At 41.8% G+C, this 12,983-nt stretch overlaps 1 protein-coding gene across 2 annotated transcripts in view; it reads left to right on the top strand.

Annotated features, from left to right (window-relative positions):
- The first annotated feature begins 400 nt into the window (after positions 1-400).
- Positions 401-12,983, top strand: part of LOC147017801 (H/ACA ribonucleoprotein complex subunit DKC1-like) — a 23,468-nt gene continuing 10,885 nt past the window's right edge. For both annotated transcript variants that reach the window (XM_085896813.1, XM_085896812.1), the window contains exons 1-11: positions 401-482; positions 985-1,031; positions 3,791-3,877; positions 4,196-4,287; positions 4,376-4,560; positions 4,792-4,856; positions 5,057-5,183; positions 5,274-5,404; positions 5,492-5,635; positions 7,432-7,552; positions 11,925-12,043. In XM_085896813.1, the coding sequence (XP_085752939.1) occupies positions 416-482; positions 985-1,031; positions 3,791-3,877; positions 4,196-4,287; positions 4,376-4,560; positions 4,792-4,856; positions 5,057-5,183; positions 5,274-5,404; positions 5,492-5,635; positions 7,432-7,552; positions 11,925-12,043 (1,185 nt within the window). In that variant the 5' untranslated portion in view covers positions 401-415. The remainder of the gene's footprint in view (positions 483-984; positions 1,032-3,790; positions 3,878-4,195; positions 4,288-4,375; positions 4,561-4,791; positions 4,857-5,056; positions 5,184-5,273; positions 5,405-5,491; positions 5,636-7,431; positions 7,553-11,924; positions 12,044-12,983) is intronic.

Here is a 12,983-nt window from a genome sequence, read left to right as displayed (position 1 = left end):
CATCATACTCCTCGATATCCACTTCGGCTTCAAGCTCTTCATTGTTATTCTTTAAACTTCTGACATTAGAAGAGAATATGTTTAACTTTTCCCTTCCTGAAATTCCATTTTCTTTCCTGGCCTGACTCGTCACAATTACATCATCAGTTCCTTCTTTATTAAAGAGGAGTTGATGAAATATTCTAAGCGGTGTATTAGCTCGAGGTACTGTTTGGTGTAACTAATGTTTTTATAATTATACTCAACTCATGTAACGTCTTTCAAAAATAAACCCGTTGTTCAACATCTATAACTAGGATTTGTAAATGTCGATGGAAGTAAATTTCCTTGTGCTGTATAAGTTTAAATAACCGTTGGCATTGTCCGCTATTTCGCGCATGCGCAGTTCACCGCCAACGCCACGTGGTGCTGAGACATGTCGGTGGAAGGTAAGTTCTTCCTCCTTCTCCTCAGATGTGAAGTGTTCTTTTGCGCCGAAAGCAGTGAGTTACCTGTGGTGCCATAATTGCTCAATGAAGTGAACTTGTGCTCAGACTTGTCGGTTGTTGCGGGTCCAAATCCGAAGTGCGCTTTCATTGAGGATTTTAAACGAAACTCTAACCTCGGCCCTTTCGATATTTTTCCTGAAACAGTAGAAACGATGTTTCTTTAAACCGTTGGACCTGAACTTTTCAGCTTTTTCTCTCTTCATGTTTTGGTTGCATTTTTTAAATTTTTAATTATTATTTTTATATATATATATATATATATATATATATATATATATATATATATATATATATATATATATATATATATATATATATATATATATATATATACGATAAAGAGGCTCATCGAAGAGCAAGACGTGTTTTAAGTGTAACATTGCCTGAAGCATTCATTGTACTTGACATGCTTTGATGTATTCGTTTGGATAAGTGACTAGGAATGTGTTCCACATGTTTTCCCACGTATTCTTCCATGTCCGCCATGTTCCTCCAGGCAGCAGCAGAAAGAGGGCTCGGCAGAGCATACTGCGCCATGTCGGGGTACGTGAGTGTCTCCTTGCGTGGTCATTCTGAACAAAAACAAGGACAAATGTGTCCACGAGCAGCGTCCTCAAGGTTTTGTCGGCTAAAAAAAAAATACATTAAAAAAAAACAACTTCCGACATTTCGTCACGTGCCTTGATTAAGCCAATAGCGAAACGCGTCATAATGTATTTACGATATATCGTGTATTTACGAAATTACAATACGATAAATGGAATAATGTTTAAATAGTAACGTGAATTTTTCGAAACTTTAAAGCAAATGTCTGAATATATTTAAAAATTCATGATAGACGCTCTCAAAAGGCACCGTCTATGTGAGGATGTGTACATGTGCTCAGTATTTAAGGAGATCCGGATCCTGTATATACAAGAGCCGAGTCCTAGAGATTAAGGTTTTGTCTTCACAAGAAGAAGAACAACGCCGAGCTCTCTATGAGCAGCATTCGCTACGCGAGACGCTGCTAATAATGCCCTAACTGAACACGCTACCTTACGGCATGAGTTATTTTATAACTTGGTTTACACAGTTCTTCAGCTAAAATGTAGGCTCGGTTGGTCGAAATATTAATATAATTTCAATTTTTAGAAATTGTATATTTTTATGATTTGTTTTCGGATGTTCCATGGAAAAGACAAGGGTAGGTGGGGAGGGGGGGGGGAAATAAATATAAATCCCAGACCAGGAGGATCTAAGAAAACATTGAAGATGAAAGACAATTCAAATGCAGGATGCCCATGTTCACTATCATCTGATGTGAAAAACAATATAGTCTGGCATGTTTTTCTGCCAATCATAAATCATAAACAAATGTCTGCAGCCAATCAAAAATCAGACACTGCTCACGTGACCCTCAAATTGGCGCAACCATGGCAGAAGCCCGAAACGATATTGTTTAAAAATCCATCATCATACAAAGATTCATTCATCATCCAGTATTGAATCATGCTTTTAAAACAAATATAAGCCTTTTTACAATATGGAATATAAATATAATTCATCAAGATTGCAGCTAAAGACAACTTTAATCAACCCTAAACATGCATGTGTGCGCGTGTACAACAGTGCATAGTGTTGGATATGATTTAAAAAAGGTGTCTACTCCGAGTCAACACGCTCAAAACGGTCAATCAGAGCCATAATCAGCTCTTACTTTTCAGCGGGCATCTGATCGTACCGCCTCCCCATCCCCATGAGCACATCAAAGGGTGATTTCTGGTCCGTTGAAGGCTGAATATCAGCATCTCGCAGGGAAACTTTGACGTACTTGGCACCGAAATCTTTCAATACGAACAGCGGTGTGCAACTTTCGACGGAAATAAAATCGGCACGATCGAGAGTAGCCTGCGAATCATCCCTGCTGCTGCACTGAATTGATGCAATAGTTCGGCCAGAATATTAGTCGTCAAGATGTTGTGTGATTAAATCACCAATACAGTCACTCAAATTTAAACCGCTGACATACTTCTTAACAATCACTTTCGCCCCAGAAACCACAGTCAATCTGAACCATGCTGGCCACTGCTCAGACGCCATGACCGAAGACTACTGCGCAGTTTGGTTAAAGGGGACTCGGCATTTTGGCGCGTGCGCGCGAAATTATATTTTGAAAATAAATGCCGACGTTTACATTTTGGGTTTTGAAACTTTTGCACCTTCGGCGGAAAATTTATAAATATAAGAAGCAAAAAATGTGTTTTATATTTATATTTCATTTTCGGCAAATATACCGTCGGCGGATCTGTAAACCAAGTTATAAAATAATTAAGGCCTTACGGCCCATTTACCGTATCATCCACCCACCCTCTTTTGTCATCGTTTTTTGGCATGGGTTTTGACGTCATGAATTTAATTCTTCATTCACATCGGGTCATTGGTCACATACATAAAGGTTTAAAAAAAACAAACTTTTATATCGATTTCAGTTCAACCAATTATGGCTGAAATACCACGTTACCGATGACGTCATTGTTATCACCCGATACACCTCATGGGAAGCTCATGATGCATGCCAAGTTTCAATTTTATTTGTTGAGTTTTTTTGAGAAAATGTCCCAAATTTTTTTTCCTTCAATCCACCATAGTTGCCATACCAGGTGACCTCTGACATCATTTTTCAACAAAGTATTCTCCATTGGGAGTCCCTCCTATTTTTGAAGTTTTGCATCGATTGGTCAAGCGGTTGCAGAGAACCATTTTTAAAGTGACATTCTATAGATGTGGATGCACACACACAGGAGCATTACAATATTCTTGCATCCCCTTTGGGGTGAGACCAATGAATTAATCAATTGACAGGAAAAAGGGGGGGGGCACATTAACCTGCAAGTAAGAGGGTTAGGTAAAGTCAGGTTAATAGAATAAGAAAATATTGTGGATAGCCGTGTAGTTGTGGATGGCTTGAGATGGTGGTGCATCACCACCTTTGAAGCCCCAGAGAGGAGAGTGCGATTGAGCATGCTCATGAAGACAGTTTCACAAACTGGAGAGAAGAGTTGAGTGTGGAAAACCTGGATTTAGGAGTTTAACCAGGAGGATGGTAGTGGAAGTACGTGTGCTTTCTAAGTTGTTGGGTAGGTCAGAGTGCTGAGATGGCAGAGATATTGACGGAGTTGAGTTGGTAAAAAGCAAATATTGAGAGCTTTTGGTTGCAAGACCAAATGTGATGTTGGGGTACCATGCTTGTTCTTCTTGTGCTTCTCTAATATTATCTTTGTAATTATTGTTTGCAAGATTTCTGTGTCGTCATTTTGCAGGATCTCCAGCATGAGATTGACTTCCTCATCAAGCCCGAGTCGAAGCAGGCGACCTTGGACACTTCACAGTGGCCCATGCTACTCAAGGTGGACAATTTGATGTTATGTGCTATAACTTCCGCCAGCCTTTTCATGCCCCCTTCCTCTTTCCTTTTTTGTGACTGCCCCCCCCCCCTCACCGAGGGGTTTGTTTTCTCATCGGCCACCTGCTTTTTATTTTATTTTACTGTATATACTTTTTTCATTTGATGCAAGTCGTGGTCCTTTGCATGATGCTAAATCTTATTGCATCATCATTGTTGTGTTGGGATGTGTGAAGTTCATTCTTTTGGATCGAATATTGAGCCTGGGTTGTGTAAGGCATCTGTTGCACTGTAATTGATATATTTTCTTTCATTGTGTTAGAATTTTGACCGCCTCAATGTGCGCACCATGCACTACACTCCACTGCCCAGCGGCTGTTCTCCGCTGAAGAGGGAAATCCAAGATCATATACGGTACTTCTGCTCCTCATTGGCCAAACTAATCCTTCCGTAAATAATCTTTCAAAATTTTAACCCTAATCCTTGAATGTCGTCCTCTCAGCACGGGCTTCATAAACTTAGATAAGCCATCAAACCCCTCGTCACACGAGGTGGTTGCTTGGATCAAGCGTATCCTGAGGGTTGAAAAGACCGGCCACTCAGGCACCCTGGATCCCAAAGTAACAGGCTGCCTGATTGTGTGTGTCGGTCGTGCCACACGTCTTGTGAAGTCTCAACAGAGTGCAGGTACATAGACTTGCAGCTTGGTTAGTCTGGGTGTTTTATCTTGAACTGCCTCTTGCTTTAAGATTGAGTTTAAATGCTAGTCAAATAAAAATATGTATGATGGAGATTTGTGGTCTCTGTGAAAACCATTATTTATTTGCCAGTTTGGCTTCTCATTTCTACTGTCTCCACCTGTCCAAACTTCCTCTCTCACCTCTCACTCTATTCTTTCTTTTGTGCCATTTAATGCAGGCAAGGAGTATGTGGGGATTGCAAAACTGCACAGTGCTGTTGAGTCTGAGAAGGAAGTTGCAAAGGTGGGCTACGAACAGGAAGGGGTTGCGAATGATGGAGCATTGTTGGTAGATTATGTTGAAGTAAATTTTGTGAATTTTACTTATGCATTATGGACGACCAGGAGAAGAGAAAGGTGAATTCAGTTGTTGCATAGAGTTTGCTCGGATTGCAAGAGTAGTTTTTGTTTGTAATGGTCTTTGTTTCTCTGTATCCACTGTAGGCCCTTGAAAAATTGACCGGAGCCCTTTTCCAGCGGCCACCTGTGATTGCAGCCGTGAAACGACAACTGCGTGTTCGTACTATATACGAGAGTCGCCTCATCGAGTACGATCCGGAACGTCGTCTTGGTAAGGAGACTCCTCGCTTCGGTGCAGTTAGTCAATGAAAGGGAAATTTAATCTGATCGCTTGTGTTGTACCTCTGCGTTTTCAATGTAGGCATCTTCTGGGTGAGCTGTGAGGCTGGGACATACATCCGTACCTTGTGCGTTCATCTTGGACTCCTCCTGGGTACGGGAGCTCAGATGCAGGAGTTGCGGAGAGTTCGTTCTGGAATTCTCAGTGAGAAGGTGCCGCTTTTCTCCTCGTTCAGTTGAGTGCAACTTTGATTTGAGCTTTGGATTTCCTTTTGTTCTCATTAGTTTGTTTTCTCTTAGGACAACCTGATCACAATGCACGATGTCCTCGACGCCCAGTGGCAGTTGGACAATCACAAAGATGAGGACTACATGCGCCGTGTAGTTCTGCCTCTTGAAAAGCTTCTGTGCTCCCACCCTCGCATTGTGATGAAGGACAGTGCGGTACGATCCTCGGTGTTGTTTCATAATGCAAATACAGTTTCATTGTTCAGTACAGCTGCTCTGTCCATTATTAGGCTGTGGGGCTAAAATTTATCACTTACCTCAAAAATGAGTCTGCTACAAATTTCAGAAAGAATCTTGAAAAACACTTATTTTTGGTTCACGAGTCGGTAAGTGACCACTATATTCGTTATTGGTGTGTGTCTGTCTGTCTGTCTTTCCCTAGCATAGCTCCGTGGGTTTTGATCCGATCCAGAAAAAAAATTGGGTGGGAGGTTTATATCATGATATCGTTGTTTTCCTGAGAATGGGCGTGCTGCACCTTCTAACAACTTACATCTTCTCCGAGGGGGGTTGTCGAATCTGGCAGGGGTTTCGGTATTTGGTTAGCCCAATGGCACCTGCATAGCCCCACGGAACTCGATTTTTCATTTTCGTCCCAAGGTAAAGGTCACAAGGTCACGAACTTAGAAAATGTCAAAAAAATCAATCAATTGGGCATCGAGCTCCTAGGGTTTTCAACTGTTTCGAATGAAAGTTGGTATGCAAGTAGTGCTCTTCGAGTACTACAACTTTCATCATTTACGTTTTTCCCAATTCCCGCCATAAAAAAAAAAATTTAAAAAGGCAAACTACGTTTAGGATTTCACAATTTGTGGTCGATTTGTAGTGCTCTTCGAGTACTACAAGTTTCATCATTTACGTTCTTCCCGATTCCCGCCATAAAAAAAATAAAAAAGGGGAACTACGTTTAGGATTTCGCAATTTGTGGTCGATTTATGGTGCTCTTCGATTAATACAACTTTCATCATTTACGTTTTTCCCGATTCCCACCAGTTTGCCCGTCGCGTCCCCTCGAAGGTCAAAAAAAAAGGCGAACCGTGTACATTGCTCGTGATCCATCGCCGTCTCCAGACTTGTATTTATTACTATTATTTTTTTAAACAGTTCTGGCATGCAGAATCCAAAAATTAAATATTTCCGCTGTTAGCACTTTATGTTGAAGAGTGTTATGAAGAAATGTCACATTAATGCTGAGCGCAGTCTCAGTACAGAGTGCGCTCGTGATCGGTATATCGATGTCGGCACAGTCAAAATGCACTTGAGGTTGATCAATACTACTCTTACAGGCTGAACGGTTATGAATGTATTGATGTCGTACTGAGAGCCATGGATACAACTGTGTTGGATAACAGACATATTTATACTATTGTCACGGCTGAAGTCCATCAGATGAAAAGGGTCAGAAATTTGTGGTTTTTGCTTCGAGCGGCCTCACGCGTTTATTTTAAATTCAATTTGGAATCTGTTTTCACTTTCCGTAGTCGCTAAGGTTAATTAACACTCGGTTGCATCAAGTTTTGTATCCGAGCTGACCGTCAAACCCGCTTGGGTGTATTTGTTTTTTATACTGCTGATCGTGATATTGAGTTACCTTGAACATTTGCAACTAGAACTATTGCTCCAAGATCGATTTCCAAAGTACTCTCCAGCAGTCTGTCAAACCAATGACTTTGCAAACTGATGACATATCCATTCTCTGATGTTCCCTTTTCCACGCGACTTTTCCCTTATCCTCGAGCTGTCTGCCTTGGCCATGTTCTATGGCCATTAGCGGAGGGCTTGGTGGAAGGAATGTGTCATGCACCATTCTTAGGGCAATGGGTTGTGGATTTGGAGAGAAGAAGATACCTTTGGTCTGATTGCAACGTATCGAACTGAAGATGTGCTTTATTTCTTGGCTCTGTTAAAGTCGAAGTTGTACCATTCATTGTAAATGTTGTCCGTCTTGCCAGGTGAATGCTGTGTGTTACGGTGCTAAAATCATGCTCCCTGGTGTTCTTCGCTACGAGGACAACATTGAGGTCAATCAAGAGATTGTCATCATGACCTCCAAGGGAGAGGCCATCTGCCTCGGTTGGTTCTGCTAACTTTCTTGCTTTTGATTTGCCTCTCCTCCTGAAAACTTCCATTGTTACCCCGCACATGCAAAGCGAAAAGCAGGGCTAAGCAATTGGTTCATTTACGTCCCTGTCTGTCTGTCTCTGTCTTGCCAGTTTATGATCAAGAAACAACTTATTTCAATTGAATGTTATATTTTGAACACAAATCGGAATATACGGAGCAAGACAAGTTTGTCATTTTTACCGTATGTTGGCTCTCAATTAATCTGAATGAATCGCGCACACGCGCAGAGAGGGGTGAGATAGTATATTTTTACTCTGTCTACCTGTCTGACAGTAAAACAAAATTGAAAATCATTCAAAACATGAAATGTACAGTTTTTAAGGATGTACAGTGTAATTGTACAGTAAAAGCAATTGGTTACAAAGGACAAAAACAACTGGCACGAATAACTAATGTAACATGTTAGATATGGCGGTGTAATAAACAGTGTAAAACCTGGAGTTAATTTACTTATATTATTTTACAATTGAATGATATATACTGAACGGCATAAAAAAACGCGAAAACTTCGAGACGCGTAAAAATAAATCTAACTTTCGACAACAGAACTTTGCTGGTAATGTACATGTGCAACACACATCGCACGAGCACCATGAATGGCGATTGTCTTTTTGTGAGACGAGGTCAGTGATTTTGAGCCGCCATTATTGAAGAGGGGTGCATGGGTCATGTGGAGCACATGCAGCATGCGCATCAATGTGAACTGCGGTTCATAATGTGCCTCAGACTCACCCAATAAAAAGGTGACCCAGAAAACACTGGTCACGCTTCTTCGAATCATGCCAAGACGACCGCCTCAAGATCGTGAGCATGCTGCTGGTCGTCTCACCACTGGAAAATTGCCGAGAGAAGTCACACGGGCCGTTGATGTGCACATTTCCACTATCTACAGGTTGCAAAGCAGTTTGCAAACCACTGGCTCCACTGCTGACCGTCCACAAGCTGGCAGACCATGAGTGACCACAGCAGGTCAGGACCTCCTGATCGTGAGGCAACGTCGTCGCTTTCCATTCGACACGGCTGAGGACACAGGCAGAGCCACTGTGGGGACCCACAGCAGGCAGCGGAGTAGCCGTACAGTGCGCCGGCGCCTTGCCGAGAGGAACTTGCAGTGCAGACATCCAGCACGGGGCCCGGTTCTTCTTGGTCTGCATCATCAGCAGCGACTACAGTGGGCACAGCGCCATATCCACTGGCGTTATCGTGAGTGGAGAAGGGTGCTTTTTAATGACGAAAGCCGCTTTTGCCTTGACCCACCAGATGGCCGCATCAGGATTTTGCGAGCATCAGGCCAGCGGTTCGCAGGTGCAAACATCTTAGAAAGGGACCGATGGGGTGGTGAAAGCATGATGCTGTTGGGTGCTATCGGCATTAACCAGAGACTTGGACCCGTTTTCTTTCAAAACTTAGGCTGGGGCCGCGGAAATGGCTTCAATGCTAACCGGTACATCAACAAAATTTTGCACCCCCATGTTGTGCCATTTTTTCAGCAACACCCAAATCACCTGTTCCAGCAGGACAACACTTGCCCGCACACAGCAAGAGTCTCAGGACTTCCTGAGACAGAACGGTATCACCATCTTCCCATATCCACCACGTAGCCCTGACCTCAACCCCATAGAGCACCTCTGGGATTCTCTGCAGAGGCATCTGAATCAGGTGAACCCAAGATCTAGCACTGCGGCTCAACTCAGTGTAGCCATCACCCAGGTGTGGGTCTAAATCCCTCAACGGCAAACCAACAACCTGGTGCACTCCATGTACCGAAGATGCAGGGCTGTACTGAATGCCAATGAAGGACACACCAGGTACTGACTTTAGAAAGAGCTGGTACCTCGCAACGGGACTTAACCAATATCATCCAGCAAGACATTGAGCACAATACAACTTTTTGTAACCCCATGTGTTGTTTTTGGTTCACGAGTCAGTAAGTGACCACTATATTCGTTATGGGTGTGTCTGTCTCTGTCTCTGTCTGTCTGTCTGTCTCTGTCCCGAGCATAGCTCCGTGGATTTTTGATCCGATCCTGATAAAATTTGGGTGGGAGGTTTATATCATGATCTAGTTGTGTTTTCCTGAGAATGGGCGTGCTGCACCCATGATTGGCGGAGCCACGCCCAAAAAACGTGTTTTTAGGGGGTAGCTGATTTGAAGTTACATCTTCTCTGAGGGGGTTTGTCGAATCTGGCAGGGGTTTCGGTATTTGGTTAGCGCAATGGCACCTGCATAGCCCCACGGAGCTCGATTTTATTTTATTTTATTTTATTTTATTTTATTTTTTTAAACATTTTCGTCCCAAGGTCAAGGTCACAAACTTAGAAAATTGCGAATTTGGACATAAAAATCATACGACTGCCCAAACTTTGAGAGCTAGGACGACAATATTTTTTTATGCATAATCTTGAGGTCATTCCCCACCAAAAGTCTTGAAACCATTTTGCTCTATCTCGAACACCTTGCCCGTGGCGCCCCCTTCAAGTTTGTTTTTACGCTGATTTCATCAAAGTCTGGATAATCCGAGGAGTGCGAAATGCCATATTGCCTAGATGACGTTATATTGTTCCTGGAATGTTCCAGAGGAAGTTTTGCACCAAAGGTCATAATCCTTGACCTTTGACCTTTAAAGTTCACAAAGGTCAAATTTTCAAGGTTGTGGGAATCGAACCGGGTTTTCGACGAACTAACTCCAATAAGCTATAGCATGTATCCTGTTTCCTTATTTTAATGTCCACAACATTGTTTTGTGACCTTTTAAAGGTTATGCAAAGGTCTAATTTTGAAAGTTGTTGAACGAAACCGGGTTTTCGACATTTTACAGCTAATAACCTGTCACTTGTACCACATCATGTTGATCATTTTTATAACTTGGTCAAAAATTATCACATCGTCTCATCCTTCACTTCTGAAACAATCTACATCATCAAATGCCGCTCGTGAACCATTGTCGTCTTCAGACTTGTGTTTGTTTACATTTGTTAACTGAGAAAAAAATGTTATCAAATGAAACCTTAATTTTTTTTTGCATTTTTTATGCTTTTCAGTATATTTTAAACACTAGAACACAAATCACCTTCATCATACTTCCAAGAACCTCCAGTTTTGTGGTACTTGGAGATGTACATCGGGTGGTGTATGTAATTTAACATCTGGAGAGTGGGCGTGGCATGAGGGTGCAGTATCGGGGTGAAGAAGTTGCTGCTGATGTGGCCGTGTACGATGCCAATTGATGCTGTGTTCTATCGTGATCAATAAAGCTCCATCTTGGTGTCCGGTGATATATCGATACACCACTTGTATCGGTATCATTTTACATATTGATAACCCGGTATACTGAAAAAAGAAATCGATATGGGAAATAAATAACCCCGGTATATCACCAACAAATCGAACAAAGGTGTTTACAATCTTTAAATGCCGTACATGATTTAAATAGCTTTGATGCACTCTGTGTCTTGGCTAAACGTGGAACAGGTACAGTGGAAAGTATGACATCAAGATGTACTTGGAAGTAGGTGCAGTTTGTGCTAACTTTTAAACCTCAATGTCCGAGCACCCGTACAAGCAATCGCATTTTTCTTTGTCCTCATGACTGGTTTTACAAGCAATTGCCAATTGGTTATTTTATATGAATCGGGTGTGCTTTGGAAATCCTGTGCCGAGTCAGTGATCGGCAATACCGGTCTGAAGGTGATGGATTCTGACCTGTGCCAGTTACCAATACTGATCTCGCTTTAAAACGTAATCATTTTTCATACAGTTAAAGTTAGAAGTAATATAATTGTTGTCATCATGGGGTGGTGGGTGGGGCTGTTGAGGGAGGTGGGGGCGGGGGGGGAGCCCATTTGGGAATACTTTGAAAAATTACCATACGTCAATGTGTATGTCGTCCATGAATATGTAATGGACCATTAAACCATTGCGTCTTTTTGGAACCTGCGTTAAAAAAAAATTTGGTGGAATTTTTTTTTTTTTTTTAAATGAAAGATCTATCGACGGAACCTACTCTATCTCTTGCACTGAAATTGAACGTCGTCCATGGTCTATAAAGGTGATGTATAAGATCCCTCAATGGCACTAAACTTCCGTTTCCCCCCCCACCCCCCCAATGACCTGTAAATTATTTTATTTCATTTGAAATATATATATATATATATATATATATATATATATATATATATATATATATATATATATATATATATATATATATATATATATATATATATATATATATATACATATATATATATATATATATATATATATACCAGAGCCTTACTCTGTGAACTATTGTTTCATCTTGTTTCTCTTTTTCCACAGCAATTGCACTGATGACCACGGCCGTGCTGTCTACGTGTGATCATGGAATTGTGGCCAAGATAAAGCGAGTTGTCATGGAAAGGGACACGTACCCCAGAAAATGGGGACTTGGCCCAAAGGTTTGGGGCTCCACTTTTACTTTGCTTAATGATGTTGAAGTTCCTTTTATGTTTTCTTTGAAAAAATGGTGTCCCAGGAGTTGAGTTCTAAGGGGCTAGTCCCATGCCCTCTTGGTAATAGTTCCCTGGAAAAGGAAGTGGTTGTGGATCATTGATTATACCAGGGTGTCATCATCCTCTGTTTTGCTATTATCCCCAACTGTACATGCCAAAGGCCCAGGGTCTTTGTGCTTTCTGGTTTGTCTTTAGCCATCCTTGTAACCCTTTTTTGAGTAAGTTCATTATTCATTGGACTTCCGGTTCCGGGTTTTGATGGACGGCTGCTTCTCTCAAAGGTCTCTACTGATTTTCTCAGTTAAGTTTTTGGTCGTTACATGTCATGTTTTAACTGTTTATTTTCTTACCGACATGTCGACTGTGTGTTCCTAGTTCTGTTTTGTTAAAAAAAAATCGTACCTTTTTGTGAGTTTTCGTCAACCTTATCGGTTTTCCTTGAGGCCGACCCGTCGTCCTGTCTAAGTGTCTCCCTATTCCCATCAATTCCTATTTTCCCACCGCCCCCATCTATCCCTCCCAACTACGCCCTCTGTTTCTTAAATTAAAAAAACAAAAAAAACAAAAACAACAACCCTTTCTCACTCCAGACTCATGAGTACCGATTCTCCTTCCTCCCTTACTATTTCTTCTTTTCTTCCTTCCTCCCTCCTGTTTTTCCTGCTTCCTCCCTCCTCTTTCTTCTTTTCTTCCTCCCTCCTTTTCCTCTTCATTCTCCTCCTTCTTATCACTTCTCCTTCTCCTCCTCCTCCTCCTCCTCCGCCAACAACTTGGCCTTCGCACAAGCTTGACAGATCTTTCCATACAGGTTGCCACTGACAAACCAGACAAAATCTGCCTTCCAGAAACTTTTCTCCTTCAAGACGTCTCTGACTCCCTAGTATCT

The sequence above is a fragment of the Eptatretus burgeri genome, chromosome 10, assembly GCF_056783735.1.
Source record: "Eptatretus burgeri isolate ZD-2024b chromosome 10, Ebu_testis_v1, whole genome shotgun sequence".
NCBI classification, from domain to species: Eukaryota; Metazoa; Chordata; class Myxini; order Myxiniformes; family Myxinidae; genus Eptatretus; species Eptatretus burgeri.
The sequence above is the reverse complement of the archived record's forward strand: the minus strand, read 5'-3'. Positions and strand labels throughout refer to the sequence as shown.